This window comes from Neltuma alba, unplaced genomic scaffold, assembly GCF_004799145.2.
Source record: "Neltuma alba isolate B1F8T4 unplaced genomic scaffold, ASM479914v2 tig00010294_pilon, whole genome shotgun sequence".
Lineage (NCBI taxonomy): Eukaryota > Viridiplantae > Streptophyta > Magnoliopsida > Fabales > Fabaceae > Neltuma > Neltuma alba.
Window position 1 is genome coordinate 227958 of NW_021635212.1, and position 23723 is coordinate 251680.

The 23723-nt window shown below is 33.7% G+C and overlaps 1 protein-coding gene, 1 long non-coding RNA gene and 1 other non-coding gene across 3 annotated transcripts; 1 reads left to right on the plus strand and 2 right to left on the minus strand.

Moving 5' to 3' along the window:
- The first annotated feature begins 7161 nt into the window (after positions 1–7161).
- LOC114755557 (uncharacterized) lies at positions 7162–8241 on the plus strand. Its single transcript, XM_028944449.1, has one exon. The coding sequence runs from the start codon at positions 7162–7164 to the stop codon at positions 8239–8241; it is 1080 nt and encodes a 359-aa protein (XP_028800282.1).
- Positions 8242–15003: 6762 nt separating this feature from the next.
- On the minus strand, positions 15004–15155 carry LOC114755630 (small nucleolar RNA snoR2/U65). The gene has a single exon (XR_003741332.1). It is a non-coding gene; the product is annotated as a small nucleolar RNA snoR2/U65 (small nucleolar RNA).
- A 304-nt stretch (positions 15156–15459) lies between these two features.
- Positions 15460–17813, minus strand: LOC114755549 (uncharacterized). The gene is made up of 2 exons (XR_003741318.1): positions 17701–17813; positions 15460–15949 (listed from the first exon to the last, which is right to left on the minus strand). It is a non-coding gene; the product is annotated as an uncharacterized LOC114755549 (long non-coding RNA).
- Between the last annotated feature and the right edge of the window lie 5910 nt (positions 17814–23723).

The window sequence follows — 23723 nt, forward strand, 5'->3', positions numbered from 1 at the left end:
TACATGAATAAATTGCTCTGATTTTGCCAGAATAGTGATGTTGTAATCTCTGTTGTTCCATACTACCCATAGTCCACCTCGATAGCCAATAGCGTCAACAACCTCACACTAATCAAAACCCAATTTTTTACTAGTCCGTCGAGCCTTTTCACTGCTTGCCTTGGTTTCAAAGATTGCACACAGCTCAATGTTGTATCTCTTCTTGATTTCACGAATGAGTCCTGGGAAAGATTTGGACCCTGTTCCCCTGCAATTCCAGAAGAGACAATTCATGAGTAACCTGTCATTGGGGCGTTCAAGCTTATAGACCCCGAAGTTATAAAGTTACAATATAATGAGATAATTTTGTTGAATTATGAAGTAGTCGTAAGTAAAATTAAAAAGAAAAACCTGTATTAAAGGTGGAATGTGATATTATTGCACTATATTTGATGAGGGCATATGGGGAATATGAGTTTTCTTTTCATTTTCTCTCCACATGTGGAGAAAAAAGTTGGAAAAAAAATAAAGTGGGTCCTACATCCCATTTTTTCTCCTACTTTTCTTTCTTCTCACTTTTCTCCCCTCATCCAAATATAGGAAAACTCATTTCTTCTCCCATTTTCCTCTTTCATTTTCTTTCCTCCCCCATTTTCTCTCCGTCCAAACATGGGGTTCAGCTTCTTGTTAATTTGAATCACCCACTGATCTGTTTCCAAAATCCATTTGTTCGATCGCTTTCTTCCTTGCCTGTTAAGAGAGAAACTAGACTTGTGCTCTTCTCTGATCTTCAAGTAAATGATTAATTTAATATAATCATAATTTATCAATCTATTTTACGTCCTAAAATTCCTTTCTTGCAGATTGTTAGGTTCCGAATTAAATGGATTCTTAGCCCTGTACGCTCTACTCTTTCTTATAACACCAAGTTAAGAACAGGTTCACTAGCCGCCGAAATTAAAGGCCGTTTTTAGCATTTTTATATACCAAATTATCTTTAATATTTTCTGAATTGGGAAATCTAAAAGAACTAACCTGGTCATTGCCTTTGATTTTGGAATGAAATAAATTAGAATGGTGTCTGATTGTATAGTTTTTTACCCAACGATTATATGTAGAGTTTTACTGCATATATTACAGTATTATATTAGTATTAGTGAATTGCTATATGGGAAAATTAGAGAGAGGGACCAGGTGAAAAAGATATTTATTAGAAAGGATCTTTAAAACCTTAATTATTTAGAATGATCATATGTTAAAATATAAAGTTAAAAAGACTAAAATCACCCCTAGTCACATCACAATCCCTATATTCTCTCCCCACCTCCTATAATTTTCATATCATTTAGTAAAATAATTACAGTTTATTTGAATTAATTCAAACTAATTTAAATTTCAAAGTCAAACACTGATTCTAATTAATTAAATTAATAGCCAACACTAGTTAATTTATTTTTCTGTTATTTTTAATTAATATTTTTTGTAGGCTTTCTGAAAAATGTGCAGGGTAGTAAAATTCCACCATTCACCGAAAAAAAAGTTGTTCTATATTTTGCTTATCCATTTCATACTCTTATTTTATTTGAATAAGTTGAGTCCTCTTACTTAATAAAATTAAAAATTTAGAATAAAAAGTGACAAAAGAAATTCATTATATCAATAAATATTTGTTATAATAAAAGTAGTTATGATAGTTTAAGTAAGAAAATTCAAGTTAAAACCTACATGATATTTTTTTATTCTTATGAATTATGGATAAGTTATAGGGAAAATTCTAATTAAATCTATTTGAAATAGCAAAATTCTAATTTAAGCCTACACTTTTAACAAATTCTTAATTAGTCCAAGAGGCCTAATTGGAAATTTTAAATATTTCTAAAAGACCAAATACCCTTCATAATTAAAAAGCCTAATGTTAGTTTTAATTCTTTTAATTGAATTTAACTAACATGTTTTTTCTTTAAACATTATCACATGAAAATTTGGCCAAAAATATTATCATATAAAAAATAAAAAAATAAAAATCACAATTATGACCAATAAAAAATAATTGAAAATTCAAGATAAAAAAAATACATAATTTCTAGATATCTATAGAATTGCAAAAATATGGGAACTAATAAAAATTTTTACGATTTCATATGTAAAAGATTAACAAGATCAAATTTTTTTTTTTGTGCGAGAAAAAATCAAATCAAAGATTCATGGAATGGTTGAATATTTATCAAAATTAATTTTACTATTTCACAACTTACATTGAGGCTCATCAATTCATCTTCAATTTTCCGGTCTCCAAGATTTATTCAATATCAAATTTTTATTATATAAAAAAAATTAAAAGGCCATAAATTCTAGAGTTGACATAACGTTCACAATTACAAAACACACCTTTGACATAAAATCTAAGAAATACCACGTCTTCATTAGTAAATCTACTAGAATAATTAAAACTAAAATCAGATTTACACCTACTTTCAATTTTCTTTTTTTATTACAAAGAGGCATTCCGGTCTTTCAGCAACATTTGAAAATCCCTAATTAGGCCTCTTAGCCTAATTAGGAATTCGTTAAAAGTATAAGCATTAATTCGAGTTTCATTATTTCAGATGGATTTAATTGGGATTTTCCCTAAGTTATATATTATTTATTATTATATAACTTTTTTTAATTTTTAATTCAACTATATGATTTTGATTGGCTCATTATTCAGGAAGCCCAAAAAAATATTTTTATTTTTTTAAAATGATGACGAATAAATTAGTTAGTGTTCCTTATTAATTGGATTTAATTTAATTAGTTAGAATCGTTTCGTAACTTAGTAATTCCAATTAGTTTCAATTAATCTGAATAAACTTTAATTATTTTGTTAAAAAAAGAAAATTATAGGATGTGGTGAGAGATAATATATGGGATTTTGTTAAGGGTAAATTGGTAATTTTAAATTTATATTTTAGTATTTGGTCCTTCTAAATAAATACAATTTTTAAGATATTCCCCCATAAATATTGTAACCATTAGGTCCCTCTTCCAAATTTTCCCTTGATATATATTACGCCGAGTACTTCTATTGTATTTTTGGGCGGAGTTAGAAAACATTTTTGGTATTAGGGTCCAACTCAATGGTGGCTCAACTTGAATTTAAGCTCACTCAACGATGAAAATTTCTGATCCAAATCAGATCGCTAGTGAGTCTAGAAGATGGAGATAGACAATAGAACTGTATATATAATCACACACACACACTGTTCTACTTTATTTCATACAACAACAGCAAAAAAAATAAAAACAACGAGAATTTTAATTCTTTTTGGGCTTCCAAGCTCACAAAATAAAAGAGAAACTTGTATACAGAGTGATAGATATGGCTTTTCGGCTGTTAAACTTATTCTTATCTTCATCTCCCGGCTAAGAATCCAATTAATAATTAGCAACCAACAAGTGGCAAGTAAGGAATCATAGAACATAAAGTAGATTAATAAATCATGAATACATTACTTTAATCATTTGTTTCAAGAGAAGAATAAAAGTTTCGTTCTTTACATGCAAAGAGATCACTATAAACACATCTCAAGAGATTCAAACAAGAAAGAGCAACTGTGCTATCAAACAAATGGATTTTGAAACTGATCAGTGGGTGGTTGAAATCAACGAGAAGCTGAAGAACCATGAATCTTCTTCAATGGAGATTCAAAAATGGAAGAAGCATTGCATTTATGCAATTCCCTCCTGTGTTGCAGACCTGAACAAGAAGGTCTACAACCCTCAAACGGTGTCGTTTGGTCCATATCACCACATGAAGAAGCATCTGTTAGCCATGGAAGAGCACAAGCAAAGAGCTCTGGTTCACTTTCTGAGAAGGTGTGCTAAGCCATTGGAATCGCTGATCAAAACTATGGCCAAAGTGGAAGACGACTTGAGGGATTGTTACAAGCCACTGGAATGGAAGAACTAGAACGAGAATAATAATGGTCATAGCTTCTTGAAGATGATAATTGTTGATGGGTGTTTCATGCTTGAAGTTCTCAGATTTGCATTTTGCGATAATAATGGTGATTATGCAGAGAATGATCCCATTTTCAGTTGCCATGGAAGACTCTATACTATACCGTATATCAAACGTGATATGCTTATGCTTGAGAATCAGATTCCCATGATGGTTCTTGAGAAACTGATCGAATTTGAGGGAAACCAAGCCCAGGTATTTAATTGTGGATTTTATGTTATATATGTTTAGGGCATTTTTAATTATGTTAAATTCTATCTCATATTCAATTCATTTGCTTTTACTAGCGCTGGTTGACTCAACCAGTTTCGTCTCCTGCAACTCTCCTGCTACAACATTTTAACCTCATCGAGAGACTTTTTAGTGACAATTTGAGAGAAACAGTGATATGGATTGATGTTTTTGTCGCTGCAAAATCATTTTTAACTATGATGTTTTATTATGTCATTTCGATAAAGAGAAGTGCCATGTGGATTTTGGATTTTCTTAATTACTTAACAATTAATCAAGCATGGGAAAGATGCAAGAAGAAATAGGACCTATCTGTCACTATTGTTGTCGCCTGCGTCCCACTTTGTAGATTGAGAGATCCAAATTTTGTTTTAAAGGCTATAAAAGATTTCAAATAGATTGGTTTGAGGAACTGTGACCAAAAAAAAAAAAACAACAACAGCAACAAAGAAAGAAAGGATGAGCTTGAGCGATACAAGCTTTTTCTTATTTATGCCAAAAGATTCTCATCTTCATTATCAAGTAATCAGTTATTTAAAATAATTATCTTAGCACTTTCTGTTAAAATAAAGAAACTGATTTATACATTCACAAATCTCTTTCATTTTCATTTTGTTCCATTACTATATTATAGGATCCAGAGTTGTTGAACAAGCTAATCCTCAAATTCTTTTGGCCCAGCACACCTCCAATCTTCAAAAGCTTTGGCAAATCCTTACACATCGTAGATCTCTACAGAAAATCCCTCCTTCAACATGAACCCACTCACCCCACAATCATTCCCAAACCAATCAAATCAAAGAAACACAAAGAAGACGACGAAATCATTATTCCCTCTGCAAGAGAGCTTCAAGAAGCTAGCATCACCTTCAAGCCAAGCAGAACCCACAGCCTCAAAGATGTCTCCTTCAATGGCGGAATCCTCAGAATCCCTTCAATAATACTCGATGACTGCACAGAGACAACCTTGTTGAACCTCATAGCATTCGAACGCATGCATGTGGGAGCAGGCAACGAGGTTTCTTCGTTTGTCCTCTTCATGGATAACATCATCGACAAGGAGATTGACGTGGTGATTTTGGAGCAAAAAGGGATTGTACAGAATGCTTTAGGAAGTGATAAAGCTGTGGCCAAGCTTTTTAACTCACTGTCTAGGGATGTTTCTGTTGATCGCGGAGGAGGAGGTCTGGATATAGTGCAAGTGAGTGTGTGTAGATATTGCAAGAAGCCATGGAATAAGTGGAGAGCTAATCTCATTGAAACTTACTTCAGAAATCCATGGGCGATTGTGTCTCTTGCTGCTGCAATATTTCTGTTTGTGTTGACTATTGTTCAGACCGTGTATACCATTCTTCAATCCTATCAACCAGACAGCTCTAGTTCATCATCTCCTCCTCCAGCTGGGCCATTTCTTCCAAGACGACGACCCCAGCCTCATTTTTGAACTGGAATTGTGATTTTCTTGTGGTGATTATACAAAAGTGAAGAGAGAAAATATGAAGGAAATATTATTGGTAGCGCAAAGCATCTTCTGAAGGATTTAAGTTGCTTTCGGTATGAACCATGTAGCCCCTTTTGTGTCCTATTTGGTTCTAATTATGAATATGATCTCTTTCTATCCATTTTCCTTAATTAAATCCAGACTACTTTTTTTTTTTTTTGGTTTCAAATCAAATGGCTCTTTATATAATACAGTGTCAAACTTTATATTTTCTATGATCGTTATTACAAGTACTTCTAACATGTCCTTGATATAAAACAGGCTTTATTTTAAGTAATAATATTTTTATCCTATATCCCGAGCAAATTATAAAACTTTTTAACTAATTAAACAAATGGCTCGAACTAATGACATTTATTACGGATAATTTTGATATTTTATAAGAGTTTTGAACTATCTCACATTGGCTTCGTTAAAAAACTAATCCCCAGATTTGGATCCTAAACCACTTAGGGATAGGCTATTAGTGTAGCCCCTATCACAAAAAGTAACAATCATTAAACAAACTCAACGTTGTCATTTTTCCTCTGATTTTGCAACTTTATGGGTAGTTTTATATTTTCGAAAAACTTATGACAGTGGGTGTGCTTCAGTCAAAAACTTATGGGTATTTTTGCACCCTTTTGTTTCTTTTCAATTTCTTTTTGGTCTATTAGTCTCTCTTGATCAACGAATAAAGTTTGGAAATCCATTCGTTCTCTTCCCCAAATTTATTATCATACTTCTTCATATCATATAAATGTATAAAATTACAATGAATGTTAAATTAAGTTAGGATTCTCGAAGTGACTTCCTTTAAAGTAACAAAAATGATATACACATGATGGAGGCTCCACTTCTGTGATGCTCAGCTCTAAAAGGTTGAAACCATTATCATGGATATGAATCATCACTATACTTTTTTTTATTAGTTTTCTTTTATGCATCCATTTGATTTAATGGCGAGAATATTGATTTAAAAAACCATCCTCCATTCCAACATTTATTATCTAAAAGGATTCGAAATATGTTTAAGAACCCAAGTACAATTTATCTTCAGTGGATGTAAGTCTTTTTTAACTATGTGTAACTTATATATATGAAATAGAATACATTTACATACAGCTAAAGATATGCCGCACATAGTAGGGGGAAAAAATTATGCCTGCTAAAGATAATTATATCCAGTATCCACTCAAAAACTTGAGTTTTTAGACATCTTTGAGAAATAAATTTTTTAACCATTTTTCTTTTAATTGAAATCTTAGCCAGTTTTTTGTTTTTTGATTCACCGGGAAAAAAAAAAAAGAAGATTCTTAACGAGCTGGCCCGGCTCTTTCTTTTAAGAGGAAGGTAAGAATAAAGTGCACCAAGGGAAAGATCAACTGTAGCCTGTTACACCCACACCCACACACACAAACAGGTTTCCTTCTATTTTCTCAAATCAACTTTAGCCAGGATAGGGAAAATGACTCTTGTGCTCTCTGGACGAAGAAACACTGTCATTCCTATGTCGAATGAAGAAGACGATGACCTATTGGCGAGAAGCTCGAAAAAGATCAAAAATGGAAATGGAGATAACAGTCGAAGTGTATTGCAAGGCCACTGGCCAAAGCCAGGAGAAAACTTCAAAGACAGCACCTCTGGGAAACAGTCATTTGCTAATAAACTGAAAGGTGTCAACAGGGGAGATGAGGACTCGGCTGATGAGGAAGAATATTACGATAATGATAGTGTGGATGGCAACAGTTCAGATTCTCTTAAAGAGCAAAATATAGATGCTGATGAACCCCTATACAAAACATCAGAGGATCCTAATCGAAACTTCCCTACATTTACGTTCTCTAATCGTATGAAGAAGAAACTGTACAGGGCGTGGAGGAAGTCTCTGATTGTGAAGCTCCTGGATAGATATATAGGCTACAAAGCACTCGAAACCCGTCTACAATCGATGTGGGTAAAGAGAGGAGTTATTAGATTGATTAATATTGGACATGGTTATTATGTGGTGAAGTTTACAAACAAAGAAGACTATTATGAAGCTCTCACTGGGGGTCCATGGATGATCTACGACCACTATCTAACTATGCAGCCATGGGAGCCAAATTTCAGATCAGATAGAGCAACCATAGACAAAGTAGCTGTTTGGGTGAGACTGCCGAAGATCTTCATGGAATATTATGATAAAGAAGCACTTACCATCATTGGTAATAGGATCGGAAAAACAATTAGAATTGATATGAATACCTCTTGTCAATTAAGGGGTCATTACGCAAGAATTTGTGTCTTGGTGGAGCTAGGAAAGCAACTTATGTCAGGATTTTATTTAGATGGGGAAGCTTATTATTTAAAGTATGAAGGTCTCCATATGCTTTGCACAAGCTGCGGAGTTTACGGCCATAGGTCAGAGACGTGTTCTTCAAAAAAGATAAACATAGAGGAGAATGTAGATGCTGCGAATGGCAAGACTACGGTGAATAGCGATCAAAGAATGGAGGACAGCCACAAAATACATGATCACTGGACAGTAGTGCAGAAACAGAGATGACAAAGAAAGATGAAGGAGAAACAGGGAGAGGGGTCTAAGCACGAGAAATTAGGATCCAGATTTAATGTTTTAGTTGATGAAGAGGAGATTAATGAGATTAATAATCAAATCACTGCCACCAAAACGGTTATGCCAGAAGCAGACGACACGATGCAACGGAAGGCGCACTACCAAAAGAAACGTACTGCTCTTGTACGAGTAGAGAAGGGGAAAAAAAGGTGGAGAGACACAAACGAACGCCAACAATATGGAGAGAGCAATTGTTTTGGCCCAGAGTGCGCACACCGAGAACGTACAACAGAGAGAGATATTGAGAGAGAAATTGAAATGTGCAGAAAAAAGAGCAAGGGACGTGGTAGAACAAGGGGGCACAACAAATGATGAGATGATGATTAGTGAAGAAAACGAGGGCATTTCGGAGAAAGAAGGAAAAGAACAAAATAGTGGGGAGAGCAATTGTCTAATTTCTTCTAACCGGTCAACGGAGGTAGCCTTTTCAAGCATCCCGATTGACCCAGGAGAAGCCATGCTTGAAGATAAAGATCCTGGAGCCTCTAATATTGGGCTGTATGAGATAAGCCCAGTGGACCAAAGAAGTGCTCCAAGCGAACTTGGTGATGAGTCAATGGTGCCCGAGACTCAATTTTAAGTGAGTCCATTATCCTCTTTTCTTATCTATCTTATGGATAAAGTTTTCTATTGGAACACAAGAGGATCCAGTGGACCGGGCCTCTGCAGAAACCTTAAAACTGTGATAAGTGGACCAAAGCCTGCTGTTATTATTCTTGCTGAAACGCACTGTACAGAAGAAAATCGTTTTCGTTTTTTACATTCGCTGGGTTATGACAATCTGAAGCTTATTCCTAGCGTTGGAAGATCTGGAGGAATTGTGGCTGCCTGGAGGAGTGACTATGCTCAAATCAGTATTTTAGAAGAAGGTAGACAATTCTTGCATCTTGATTGCTCTCTTGATGGAAGTACATCGTTTCTGCTTACTACCATTTATGCTCTTCCCCACTCCAATTTTCGTCAGCTTCTCTGGGAAAAATTAAAACTTTTCTCTTATCAAATCTCAAAGCCTTGGGCAATTTTGGGTGATTTTAATGATATCCTTCATCCTTATGAGAGAATTGGAGGAGTCCGAATTAACATGACTAGAATCCGTTGATTCCAAGATCAAGTTCACTGTTGCGGATTGGCCGACCTGGGTTCTATTGGTCCGAAGTTTACGTGGAGAGGTCCCAAAATTAATGGGTACTTGCGGCTATATGAAAGGCTAGACAGGGCCTTAGCTAATGCGAATTTTATATCCGTCTTCACAAGTTGCGTTGTCAAGGTACTACCTAGAACTCAATTTTCTGACAATAATCCTCTCATTTTATCTTTGGGTTTCTCATCCCCTGCTCCTTTTGTAAATCATCCTTTTCGGTTTAAAGCTATGTGGTTATCTCATGAATCTTTTTCTGAGCTCTTAAATGAAAACTGGATGATTTCTGGTAATATAAATGATAATTTGAAACATTTTAGTGAAGTGGTGAGCTATTGGAATAAGGAGGTTTTTGGTTTGGTTGAGAAGAGAAAGAAGATGATTATGGCAAGGCTAAACGGAATACAAAATTCGCCCTCATATCCTTATTCTAATTTTTTGAGCCATTTAGAAGCTAAATTGCAGCAAGAATTAGATGAAGTTATGAAGTTGGAGGAGATAAAATGGTTCCAAAAATCAAGAACAGAGTGGGTTGCTAAGGGTGATAGAAATACCAGATATTATCATCTTAAAACAACTATGAGAAGAAGGAGAAATAAGGTTCTAACTCTGCAGAATGATTCAAATATCTGGATAGAAGAAGAACAAGAGTTGAAGGCTTTAGTGGTTAATTATTTCAGCAAGCTCTTTCAATCAGAGGCGCAGGATTCTGTCCTCCTACAAACTGAGACAAGATTCCCGCAGCTTGATATAGATGCTTATAATTTAGGCGCTATACCCACGAAGCAAGAAATACACGATGCACTCTTTTCTATGGGTCCTTATAAGGCACCAGGAGTTGATGGGTTTTCACCAATTTTCTTTCAAGCAAACTGGTCAGTTGTGGGATCGTCTCTTTGTCATTTTGTTCAACAGGTTTTTGCAGGAAATCAGACAGTGGAGGAAGCTAATAATACCTTGATTTCTCTTATTCCTAAAAGAGAACAGCCTCAGAGGGTTGAACATTTTAGACCAATTTCCTTATGCTCAGTCCATTACAAATGCATCTCTAAGGTGATCACCCTCAGATTAAAAAGTATCATGGACAAACTTGTTTCTCCTTTCCAAGCTGGGTTCATTCCAGGTCGGCATATACAAGATAATATTATAGTGGGGCAGGAAATACTTCACACTATGCGAAAGGCTAAAGGAAGAAAAGGATTAATGGCTTTAAAAATTGATTTAGAAAAAGCCTATGACAGAATCAGTTGGAAGTTCCTGAAGCAAGTTCTTGAAGACACTGGAATGGATGATAAGTTTGTTAATCTTATTATGCACTGTGTCACTAGCACCTCTTATAATGTGTTGTGGAATGGCTCTAAGACTGAATTTTTTGTTCCTCAACGTGGTCTCTGCCAAGGAGATCCTATTTCACCATTTCTGTTTGTGCTGTGTTTGGATAGGTTATCCCATTTAATAAATGATGCTGTTGATAAAGGTAAATGGCGACCAATTCGTGTTACCAAATCAGGGCCTAACATCTCTCACTTAATGTTTGCCGATGACTTGCTGCTGTTTGGAGAAGCTACGAAAGAGCAAGCACTTTGTATGATGGATTGCTTAGATCGTTTCTGTACTGCTTCAGGTGAAAAAGTAAGCAAGCCAAAGTCTTCCTTATTCTTCTCCCCCAAGGTAACTGCGGCTGTAAGAGGAACTCTAAGAGATATCACTGGAATTAAAATTTCTTCTGAGATTGGGAGGTATCTTGGCTTTCCACTTGTTGAAAGTAGCAGAACCAAGGAAAAATTCCATTATATTGTGGACAGAGTTAGATCTAAATTGACTTCTTGGAAAGCTGAATGTTTATCAACAGCAGGGAGGATCACCTTGGCAAAATCAGTGTTGAACACTATTCCCTTATACCCAATGCAAGTTGCGAAAATTCCAGCTAGCGTTTGCAATGAAATTGAAACCATTCAACGCAACTTCATTTGGGGAAACACACAAGAATGCAGAAAATTTCATCCACTTAGTTGGGAGCGAATTGTACAACCAAAAAACTATGGGGGTCTTGGTTTGAAAAGGCTTTCCTCTATGAATAAAGTCTTCGGGGCAAAATTAGCCTGGCATTTGGTGGCTGGTTCGGATAGATTGTGGGCTTAAGTTCTTCAACAAAAATATATGATTAGGAGTGATGACAATCTCCTGAATGTAGAGCGAGGTGATTCTAGTCTTTGGAAGTTCATTTGTCAACAAAAAGACATCATTGACCAAGGTACAAGATGGAAAATTCGCAATTGGTCAGTTTGTAAGCTTCTTCAATCATTGCTGGCTAGTTACAGATTCAAAAATTAAAGATCATTGTCTTAGAGTGCTTACTCCAGAAGAGGAAGAAAGTACAGTTGCTGATTGGGTAGCACATGGCGCTTGGGAATTCACTAGACTTGGCTCTATTGTTGATAGAGAGGTTTTAAAACAACTAATGGTAATCCTTCCCCCTATGACAGAAGCAGGTAATGACATCATGCTTTGGAATGCCCATAGTCATGGTAACTTTACTATTAAAAGCACTTACTATATGATTGAACCGCCACCCAATAGTCTGTATAGCTCAACTTACAAGGATATTTGGAAATGGAGAGGAGTTGAAAGAATTAGAGTCTTTTTATGGACTTCTTTTCATAACAGACTTCCTACTAATGAATGGAGAAGCAAATGGTCGCAAACTTCACCTTTGTGCTCCTTTTGCAATGCTGCAGTAGAAAATGTGATGTATATTCTGAGAGATTGCAATTATGCAAGACAGTTGTGGACATGCTTCTTGAACCTGCTTCATTATACTCAATTCTTTGTTGCTTCTATTAGAGATTGGTTTGCCATGAATCTCAAAAAAGACTTAGGAATTAACTCATCTATTCCTTGGAGTCTTTTATGGGGTGTTACCGTCTGGATGCTATGGAGATGGAGGAATAGTTTTATCTTTGAGGCTGACTTTATAAAACCAGACAACCCAGCTGCTGTTATCATGAATTGTTGGAGGAAATTTGTGCAAGATACTGATATTTCCTCAACGCGTGTATCTTCTCCACAAAGAGCTTCATCAAAATGGATACCCCCTCAACCTGGTTGGGTAAAGCTGAATGTAGACGGTGCTGTTTCAGCAACTAGGAGCAAAGCTGGATGTGGTGGAATTATTAGAAACCATGATGGGTCATGGATTGTCGGGTTTACTCGAACTCTTGGAAACTGTACTATCCTTGCTGCGGAAGAATGGGCCATGTTAAGAGGTTTGAGATTGGCTTGGGAATGTGGATTCAGGAAAATAATTCTGGAATCAGACTCAAAGATTCTAGTAGAGATGGTTCAAACCAAGGATAACTTTCATAACAGTAGTCTTACTCTTTTCCAGATATGGAATTTGCTTGACTACTCATGGGAGGTGCAGGTGACTCATGTTCTTCGGGAACAAAACCAGATGGCTGATGCTTTAGCCAAACAAGGACTTTCATTTAATTTCGTTTTACATTCCTGTCCTACTCATTTAGAAACTTTGCTATCAAGTGATTGTATGGGACCCGTTCCCTTCTGAGTTTATTACCAAAAAAAAAAAATCAACTTTAGCCTGTTATATGCCTAGGTTTCCTTTTATTTTCTCAAATTCTATATCCATAATAATTAAATTAGTTACTACTTTGTTAAGATGAAATAAACTAATAAAGTAGGATAATGCCTGGTCATGTTATGTTAGTTGGTAGACAAAAAAGATGATGTTATATTAATGAATTGTCTCATTCCCATTGATCATTGTAAAATATAAAATCTGCAATAAAACATATTATTTATATGAGATAAGCAAGATACCTTATTCGTCGGCAAAAAATATAACTTCGTCTGAAAAATAATGTTCTTTTGGTCTCTCTAAAGCTTAAAAAGACTCTTTCTGCGTTATGTTTGATTCTAGAAAACTACTTATATAATAAAAACACACACACACACACACACATATATATATATATCAGTCAATTTAAAATATAAATATAAATTTATATAAAATTAAAACATTCTCAATTTAAGATTGTGGTTAAACTATTAAATTATGAATGCACGAAAGATTACCCGCTTATTTTAAATTAAATATCAACAATCACATGGGCATGCTACTTTTTACAGGAAACAAATGTTCCTAGCTGCATAATAACTGATTAAATTTTTTGTAGTTTCACAAAAATAAAGTAAAAGTTAAACTTGCTGATCATCGCCACGTTGTTTGACGATTGGAAAATATTCACGTACGCAATTATGTATTATGTATGTACTCTTCTGGTCCTATTTATAGAACAGAGAAAAGGTATTTTTTGATCATATTTATAAGGCACTGAAAGAAATTTTTTGTGTGGATGTATAATTTTACCCTTTATTATTGTGTTAACTTTATTTACATGAGATATAATATATATTAAATGGGGATAAAGTTGAAAAATTATTAAATTTTAAATGAGAATTAATGAAATTTAAGGTTTTTCTTGGTCTGTGTGAAACAAATTGAAAGTGCCTTATAAATAGAATTAGAGCAATATGTATAATATTATCAAAGAAAACAAGATATAATGTCATGGTGAGTCCATGGTTAAGCAAAGTGAAGTCATGAGGTGAAAACTTGGAAAAGTGAGGTAGGCTATGCGAAATTAGGGGGACAAAGAAAATTTGTGTCCCAATGCTTTCCCATGATGTTTTTTTTTTTTCATATAAATATATTTTTGACAGATCTCAGCGGCCTAAAGTTATAAATAGGATGCTCACTTAAAACATTTACTAGAATTTTTTTAATTAGACACATTTTTCCGAAAAGAAATTCATAAACGAGTAGTCTGCGACTCGGAAAGAAATTTTACAGGGGATGTCTTTGGTGCAAGTTTAGGATGGCCCAGCTGCACCAGACCGAAGAATACAAATACTACTGAAAAATAGACCCAACTAACTAATTTAAAAAGATTAAAAAGATTACTCAATTACTTTAAATTACTTTAAAGTATTTTTACTTATCATTTTTTTCCAACTAATTTGTCTCACTTATAAATCAATATATAATACAATAATGCACGGAAGTATTTTAAAAAAATCGTGTAATATATACTACAATTAGATAATTTAGTAATTTTTTTAATCTTTTTAAATTAATTTATTAGGCCTTATATTAAGCAAACGAGGTAGTATTTACCACCAGGTTAACGTTAGTAGTAGGAACTCTCATCACTTAATCATGAGGTCGGGGGTTCGATTTCAACCCTCGAGAACAATACAGCAACCTAATTGGCAGAGATTTGCGTTTTGCTCTCACTACAACGCGAGAGATTAGTCCCTATCGTAGGTGGACAGTATATTCCTTAAACCCATCTCTACATTTGCAAAAATTCTAAACCATCTTAAAAGCATATTAAGTATGTAACCTCGGTAAGCCAGAAATTCACATCAAGGTATTCAACCAACAATTCCAATTTTAACTTAAGTACTCATAAACTTCAAGTAATGTATACCATTAAATAGAAACCACGTTTAAAAAAATAAAACAGAGAGAAATATGTAATCCCAGAAATTAACACCATGGATCCAAAGAAAATAGGAACCACAGTTCCTACCAGGATGTGAAATGGAATAATCTTGCTCTAAGTCCAATCATAGCATCGCCGGTCATTACTGCAATGGCTACCGGAGATGGGACATTTGGACTTACCTTAAAAGCAGTACAGTGGTAATACCCTCACATCACAAACAAAATGGCCCCTAGAAAAGATCACACAAAAAACGATTAAAAATAGAAATAAAGAAAAACCACATAGACCTATTTCAACCCACAGTACTGCCAATCAATTTGGGATCTCTTCCTCATAGGATATATCTATTTCCTAATCAGAAAACCTAAAATGCTCAACCATATCTTGCATAATACTACACAATCATGGGCACTAATCCATGCAATGAATTAGCAAGAATAACAGAGACATACACATCATACCAAGAGTCCATGTTAGGGATTTGAAGAGTAAATAGAGCAAATCAGAGAAATTATGATTTCTTTCTCATCTCAAATACATTTTACAATAAGCATTGTATGCACTGACTTTTTCTGACCAGATTATTTATCAGTTGACTAACATGGGCCAAGTACAACGGGATTTTGAGCAACCCAAACCATCTTCTCATGTATTCTTAAAAGTCCAAACAGCTGCAAACACATGCAAAATAAATTAACAAAGCTTTTCACAGAATGATCCATTAAATGAAAAACTGGTTGACTGAAGATCCAGGGGACAAGAAGGTGTTGGTTTTGTCTTTTGAATATCCTCATCAGTGCTGTGTTTGGTGGAACTTCTTATTTGAGGACATTTCTCCTTCCAAAGAAGTTTCTCAGCTTTACAACCTAGCCACTCTCCAAATTGCTAAGGAGTTGTTGTTGGGCCTGTCCGCTTTATGGTTAGCTTGCAAACAACGACACCAGAAGTTGCAGGAAAAGAATGCTCATGTCTGGATATTAGTTGCAGAAAATGACGTTGGGAAAATTTATTTTAGAAAATCCAGTATAGCAAAAGAGACCTTCAACTTGTGTTGGAACAACTGAAGTTTGATAAGCAGACATTCAATAGAAAGCGGGTTTGCATAATTGGGTTTAGACCTAAGCTAAAATGTTGAACAAAATACTACACAATTATGGGCACTAATTCATGTAATGAACTAGCACAAGAACAACAGAGTTATATAGTATATAATGAGTCCATGATAAAGATTTGAAGAAAAAACAAAGTAAAATTATGTTCCTTTATCATCTAAAGTGCATATGACAGTAAGCCATCCATGCACCGACTTTTTTTAGGACATTCTTTATCAGTTGACTAACATAGAAAAAGCACAATTGGATTTGAGTGACCCAACCACATTTGCATATATTCTTAACAGTCCAAACAGCTGCAAACACATGTGAAAGAAACGAACACAGCTTTTCACAGAATGACCCACTAAATGAGAAACTGATCAATTGAAGATCTAGATGACACGAAGCTGTTGGTTCTCTCTTATAGCAAACATCTTATAAATATTCTTAGCAGTGCTATGTTTGGTGGAACTTCTTATTTGAGGGCAATTTTCCTTCCAAAGATGTTTCTCAGCTTAGCAACCTAGCTTCTTTTGAAAGTGCTACGGAGTTGTTGTTGGGCTTGCGCCTTTATGATTGACTTGTAAAACCTACAATCCCTTTAGTTCCAGCATTGTGCTCGTTTGAGAAGCCTATAGATCAGATGTTGCCTGCTATCTCTTTTTGTGGTTTTGGATAATGTTTACTTTGCCTATGATGTATTGGTTTTGATCTTTCTTAAGGAATGTATTCCCTTTGGCCAAAAGAGAGTGGGGGGGGGGGGGGAAACAAAGAAAGAAAGATAAGAAAGTGAATACACCACTTACACATGAAAAATAATAGTGAAAAAAGGAAAATTAAACACGAACTACTCAGAACAAAATCCATCGCCGTTATCTTGAATAATCACCAAACGAATGTAACCAACGAAACCCTCCATCCTCAAGATTTTTTTGGAACTCAACAGAAAATTTGAAAATGTAAGAGAACAAGACCTTGGGGTAAAATTTATACAAATTATGATCCCTTTCTCATCTAAAATGCTTAGTAGGCTAAGTCTTATATACACTCACTTTGCTCACTTATCAGTCCGCTAACACGGGCCAAATACAATATGCACCAAAACACTTCCTCGTATATTCATCATTAATAGTCCAAACAGCAGCAAACACATGCAAAAGAAATGAACACAACTTTGCACATAACGGACCCTTATATTTCACTACTTACATGTGAGAAAATATTGGCCATGAATAAGGAATCAAACACAAACTCCTCAGAATAAATCCATACTGTTAAGACTACGCAGAAGAATTTCACGGACGAATAAGATTTAACCAACCCAATGCCCTAAACGAAAACATCAAATGACGATGAAGTTTTGACATGGAGATCAATCAACAACAGGGATTACGGAAACAGAATATTATTGCTATCGAAGGTGAATCTGTAGAATTCACAAAGAGAATTCATGCTAAACCATCCCATTCTCGAAATGAATTTACTTTAATGAAAAATCAGAACAACATGGGATGGAATAAAATTCATAATAGGATTTTCATTTTAAAAGGTATCATAGTTCTAGAATAAAACTCGCCTATGGCACGACATGAAATGGATTAACAAAAGGGGCAGGGAGAGATATTACCCGTTTCATCTGCTTTGACCTTTCTCTCGGAAATTCCTTTGTGGGAACTGGGAAAGCCAAAAAGGAGGTGTATTTGGGTGGTCGTGACCGAGAGGATTTTGCTACTCCCTCCGTCACTTCCTCCCTCCATCTGAAGTGAAAGATCTGGTAACGGTGCATTACCGGAGGACTGGGAAATGGGCCGGCCTTTCACGGGCCGCTGGAGCCATTTTACAAAACTCAGCCTTTATGTACGAGGCTCAGGCAAATTTGATACATTTTCAAATGATTCCTATGAGGGAAATTTAGGATTATGTGGATTTCCATTGTCAAAAGCATGTAATCATGATGAAGGGAAATTACCACAACCAACCTCATCAAGTAATGCCAAATTTGGATTTGGCTGGAAACCAGTAGCTATGGGATATGCATGTGGGATGGTGTTTGAAATATTCACAGGTCAAGTTGTCTTTTTAACTGGGAAACCTAAAAGGCTTGTTAGAATATTTTAAACTAGGCCTAAGAAACAAGCGAAAAAAAAAGAAGAAGAAGAAAATAGCTCATCCAAAGAAAGAAGAATGAATTAGGCATAAAATGTCGCTTCCTGTGATATTGTGTCATCTTTTTTTTTTTTTAATGTTTCCTGTATGGTTCTTATTTCATGTTTCATAAATATCTTGTTGGCAATTGGAATGTACTGTGTATTTCATTGCAATGTAAGTTATTGTTTTTTACTTTTGCATGAATTTTGAGTGATGATTTGCCCTCATTTGCATGCTGTGTACCGTTTTATCATGTGAATAAAATTTTCCATGTATCAGCAACCTTTTCTTTTTTTGGTATTGAAATATCATCGACTTATGTCATTTCAAAATTAGTTACCAACCATTCAACCTTTTTCGTTTAATTAAGGATTTTTAAAAAAACTTTTTAGTTTGTTTCTTTCTTTAATTTAAGTTCTATTATAGGATTTTGAGTTTTTATAAAATATGTGAAAATATCATGACTTTATGACCGATACATGATTGTTCAAAATAATGGTGCAAACAGGAATTCAAAACAGGCAAAATGATTTTATTTCAAATTTTAAACTCTTAACAATTGTTTTTGGTACAAAGTCTTTGGATTGAAAATATAACAATGCACGGGTTCATATTTCAAGAAATATACTTATTGGTAGAGCCGTCAAAACGGGCCAAGCCCATGGAGTCAGCCCTTTTAAGCCCTTTTAAGTAGAGGACTGGGCTTATATTTTAGATGGTTTAAAAAGAAATTGGACCTAAAAGGACTAGCCCTATAGGGCTCAAAAATAAAAAGGCCAGCCCTTTAGAGCCAAGGGCTAGCCTTTTTAAGCCCGTCTTTTTTTTATTATTATCAATATATTTATAAAGTTATGAATTAGTCTTTTATGAATAAGTTTAAATTAGAAAAAATATTTAGAAGAACCAATACTCAAGCCGATAATTAAAAAGAATAAGATGTCTTGGACTTGTAGAAGAACAATTAAAATCAATTTTCAATTCTTTCAAGAATGACAGCTGATATTCTTAACATTTTAATCACCACAATAGCTAGTAAATCTTTATTTACTATCAGTTTACATATCTTAACAAAGTGTAAAGCTTTTCTTGCTCGAACAAATGTTCAGGCTCTTATTTGTACTTATAACTACTGCATAGTTTTATTTTAGATAAGGTAAATGAAAACAAAAACCTTAATATTTTTATCATTGAAGAAGAGCTCACTTATAGTAAAGAACAATCAAATATTGCTAATTTTGATGATACTGATGAAGATGAAGATAATACTCCTCTGGTCCTTAATATAGAACCCATTTGTTGAGTTGGTTTTGATCCTAAATATAAGACTCATTTCTCCTATTTATTAATTTTCTCTAATTATCCCTATGGATACTTACTCAACTATAATCAAGTAGAAAAAGAAGATGGGGTATTATGAAAGATGATTATGGTATTTTAGGAAAAATGTGTCACATTTCTTATAACTAACTAACTTACCTAAATTCCTTAAGCTAATCAAATTAGTTAAATAAGTTTTATATTAAGGACAAGGGGAGTAATGATATTGATATTGTTAATCTTTAACTGCTAGGTTTTTATCTTTCTATTTTTTCGTGTTTTGTTAGATTTTGATTTTTTTTAATTTTGGACAATAGTTTATTGGCATTTAATTTTTTTATACACCATTAGTTATTTTACTTATATTTATAATTTGAATAAAAAATCTTAGAAGTTTTGTTGTTTATTTTTATTTTAAAATAATTTAAAAGAATTTAAATTTTTAAAAATAACATAAAAGGGTCAACCCTTTTAAGTCCTGAGCCCGTATGTCTAAGGGTCAAACTTTAATAATTAGATAATTTTAAGGTATGTGGGCTTTAAGGGACTGGTCTTTTTAGGCCTTGACCCTTCAAGGGCTAGTCCTATAGGGCCGAGTTGGCCCTTGTTGATAGCTCTACTCGTTGAAAAGACTTTAATATTAACACTCATAATTCAATAGGGAGACTCAAAGTTTATACCAAAAAAGGAAGAAAAAGAAGAAAGAAAAAAATATGACAATGCAAAGAATAGGAATTAGTTTATTACTTAACAATTAACATTCATCTAGGCTCATTAAGTAATAGGGTTGTTCACGGGACGGGATGGGACTGGATCGAACCAGGACAAACTCATCCTGGTCCCGTCTCGATGAATAGAGACAGGATAGGAAACCAGTTCCATGTCCCATCCCGTCCCGATGTTGCCCCAGTTCCAGTAGAAGCAAGACGGGACTAGGACATCACCTTTTGTTTTGGTTTTTTTAAAAAATATTTTTGTTTTGTGGTTGGATCTACTACCATAGACTTTGATTGTTTTTCTCTTTCTATTTCTAGTTCTTTGGGTTTAGCCTTTTTGAAAGCATCTTTTTGTTTCTTTTTTATTTCTTTGGGCTTAGCTCTCTTAAAGGAAAAGTCCAAATGAATAATAATCCGTAACATAATAACTCTAAAATTCATTTTCACCACTCCAAAAATCATAAACAACTATAAAAACTCTAAATAAATAATAACCATTCAACTACATATGTCTTAAAAGCTACAAATATAAACATTTTGTATTACACATGCTTTAAATATTTTGTATTTTTAATATTTAATAATTATAATATGATAATAAAAAAAATCATACTTTCAGGACGCCCATCCCGAAAAATTTCAGAACTGATCCGTCCCGTCCCAATATGGCCAAAACTAGGATGGGTTTATTTGAACACCCCTATTAAGTAATTATCAGTAAACAAAAACCAATTTGGATCGACCAGTTCAACTGGTAAACCAATGGACCAGTCAGTGGCTCAGTTCAGTTTGGATACTAAACTGGGAGGGAGTTGAACTAGTAGAAAACCGGTCAAACCGGTGTGAACAGGTGAAAACCGATAAAAACCGGTAATAAACTAGTTTGAATGCTTAGGTTGTTATTAGTCCTATTTTTTCTCATACAACTCCTAATATATCAGTCCCTATAGATTTAAATGAATTTTAATGATAATTTTGGTATCAATGATTATTAATTTTAATTAATGATGAACCATAAAGATCAAGATTCTCAATGTTGTTATACTTTTTTATTGTTATAATCAAATTATTGTCATATTTTCTTATATTTTATTATCAGTAATTGTTAATGTTGTTATATTTTGTTATTTTTAATTAAATTATATTATTTTAATATGACCGGTTGGATCCCAAGTTGATCCTGATCCGATCAACTGACCCTTGAGCCACTAACTCACCTGGTTTAGTGTCCGGTCTTTTTTTTTGTTCCTTGCTAATCATGGTCTATGGATAAGATCTTCTCACTCCTCAAAACCTTGGACCTGAAACAACGGTGAAAGCAGATAGGCCCATCAACTATATATGTGACCCCCTTTTTCTTAAGTCCATAAATTCCCTTCCTCGAAAGTGGAGAAGTTACAAATAGAAAACTGTTACAACATGAGTATTAGTTTTGATAACAATTGAATGAATTGATAAGTAATTGACAACAATTTTTATAAAAAAAGTCATTATATGCAATTTTTCAATTCTAAAAGTTCTTTGCAATTTTTCCTATTGTAAATATGAAGTAGAAAAGAGGAAAAAACCAAAAAAAAAGGTATAATTAGTTCTTAAATCCAGCAATTTATCCCCAAAAAAATTGTCAAGTATGCATTTATATATAAATATATCTACGTTCATTCATATATTTCTTTCTCATTTTTCTCCCAATTTTCAAGTCATTCAAAAATTTCCACCAAATTAGTTCAAACAATCAAACTGTCAGACGGTTTTTTATTTATTTACAAATCAAAAGTGCATAATTAAACAGAGGATCTTAGTAAAGAAATCGTTCAACGAGCCTTTATGCAATGGCCTGGTGAATATCTTTTAAAAATTCATACTACTTTCCATCATTAATATAAGAAACAATTAACTAATTTAGAGAGATTAATAAAGTTCTTAAATCACTTAATTATATCATATGTTGTATGATTTCGCTATAATACTTATGTGTATCATTAGACTATATATTAATTTATAAGTAAGGCAAATTAATTTGAAGAAAATCAATAAATATAAATATTTTAAGGGAGTTTAATAACTTTTAAATTTTTTTAAATTAGTTAATTAGATCTTATATTCATAACTAGACGCAGTATATACTTAGACTATGAGGTGTTAATACCAACAAGTTGTTGGTTGAGATGGTAAGCAGTCTCATCTCATAAGGAGGAGAACACAAGTTCAAATTTCAAAAATTACACTTATTGGGAGGGCATACAGGGAGTTTTGTATTGTTTTCTTGTCATTAGGGGTGTTCATGAGACCCAATTGCCTCGTATGCCTGGCCAAGCCAGCCAAAAAAATGCCCTGCCTAGCCCAAAAAATGCATCTAGAAAAAAAGGGTATTTTTGTGTTGGGCTATTCACAGGCAGGGCTGAGCCTGGGGCACGGCATGTTGCCCAGCCCATTTGGCCCTACTCTAAATATATATAATTATTTATATTATAATATATATTAATATACTATATTTTATTATATTTCAATATCTAAAAGGAACATTACTCCTTTATATTATTAGACTTTACATTTTTAAAGTTCTAATTTTTTTTAAAAAATATACCACCTTTTTTAACTTTTTGAAATTATCTTGTTGTGTACTATAATTGTCTTTTAACTTTTACATGTTGATATTACTTCATATATCATGAAATGATACTAATTATACCAATTTGAATGTAATATATAGATCTTTATAAATTATATTAAACTATAAGTTAATAATATAATTGAACATGTTAATATAGCTTGTATTTTTTTTATATGTTTTGTTATTTTCTCAACTTTGAGGAGGTTGATGCAAATCATTTGAACTTTAAGACTTTAATTACAATTTTTTATTGTCTTATTTTTAATAAATTATGAATATTGTTAAATTATTAAAGCATGGATATCTGTTAAGATATATGGCAGTTTCATGATTCAAGTTGTAAATTTGGACAAAGAAAGCCCACCATTCCCAGCCCGCAATAGCCCAACCCAAAATAGTTTGGGCTTCTACTGGGTTGGGCGGGGCATCAAATGCAAGGGTCTCGTCTAGCCCTATCCATGCACATCCCTACTTGTCACATTCATAACGCAATATCTCTAAATGAGAATTAGAACTTTTCTAAAGCATAATAGGGCTTTCACATCATATTTTCACAATAAGGGCTGAGTCTTTCTTTATAATGTTTGTTTTATTTTCAATTTTTGTAAAGTTTGTATGAGAGGATGCAAAGAATTGTCGGAAAAAAAAACAGCAAGAGACTCTTCCAATATTCTTGCCAATGATAAAGGTAAGAGTTAACTGGAAAATTTCTTTGGTTTTAGATTAATAGCTCAAAACAGTTTGCCTTTGAAATTTGTAAATTTTTCTCAAATTATCCCTATTTTAATTAATTATATACATTAAAGAGAGTTTTCATTTGCGATGTAATAATTAAAACGTGAAACAACGTTAATT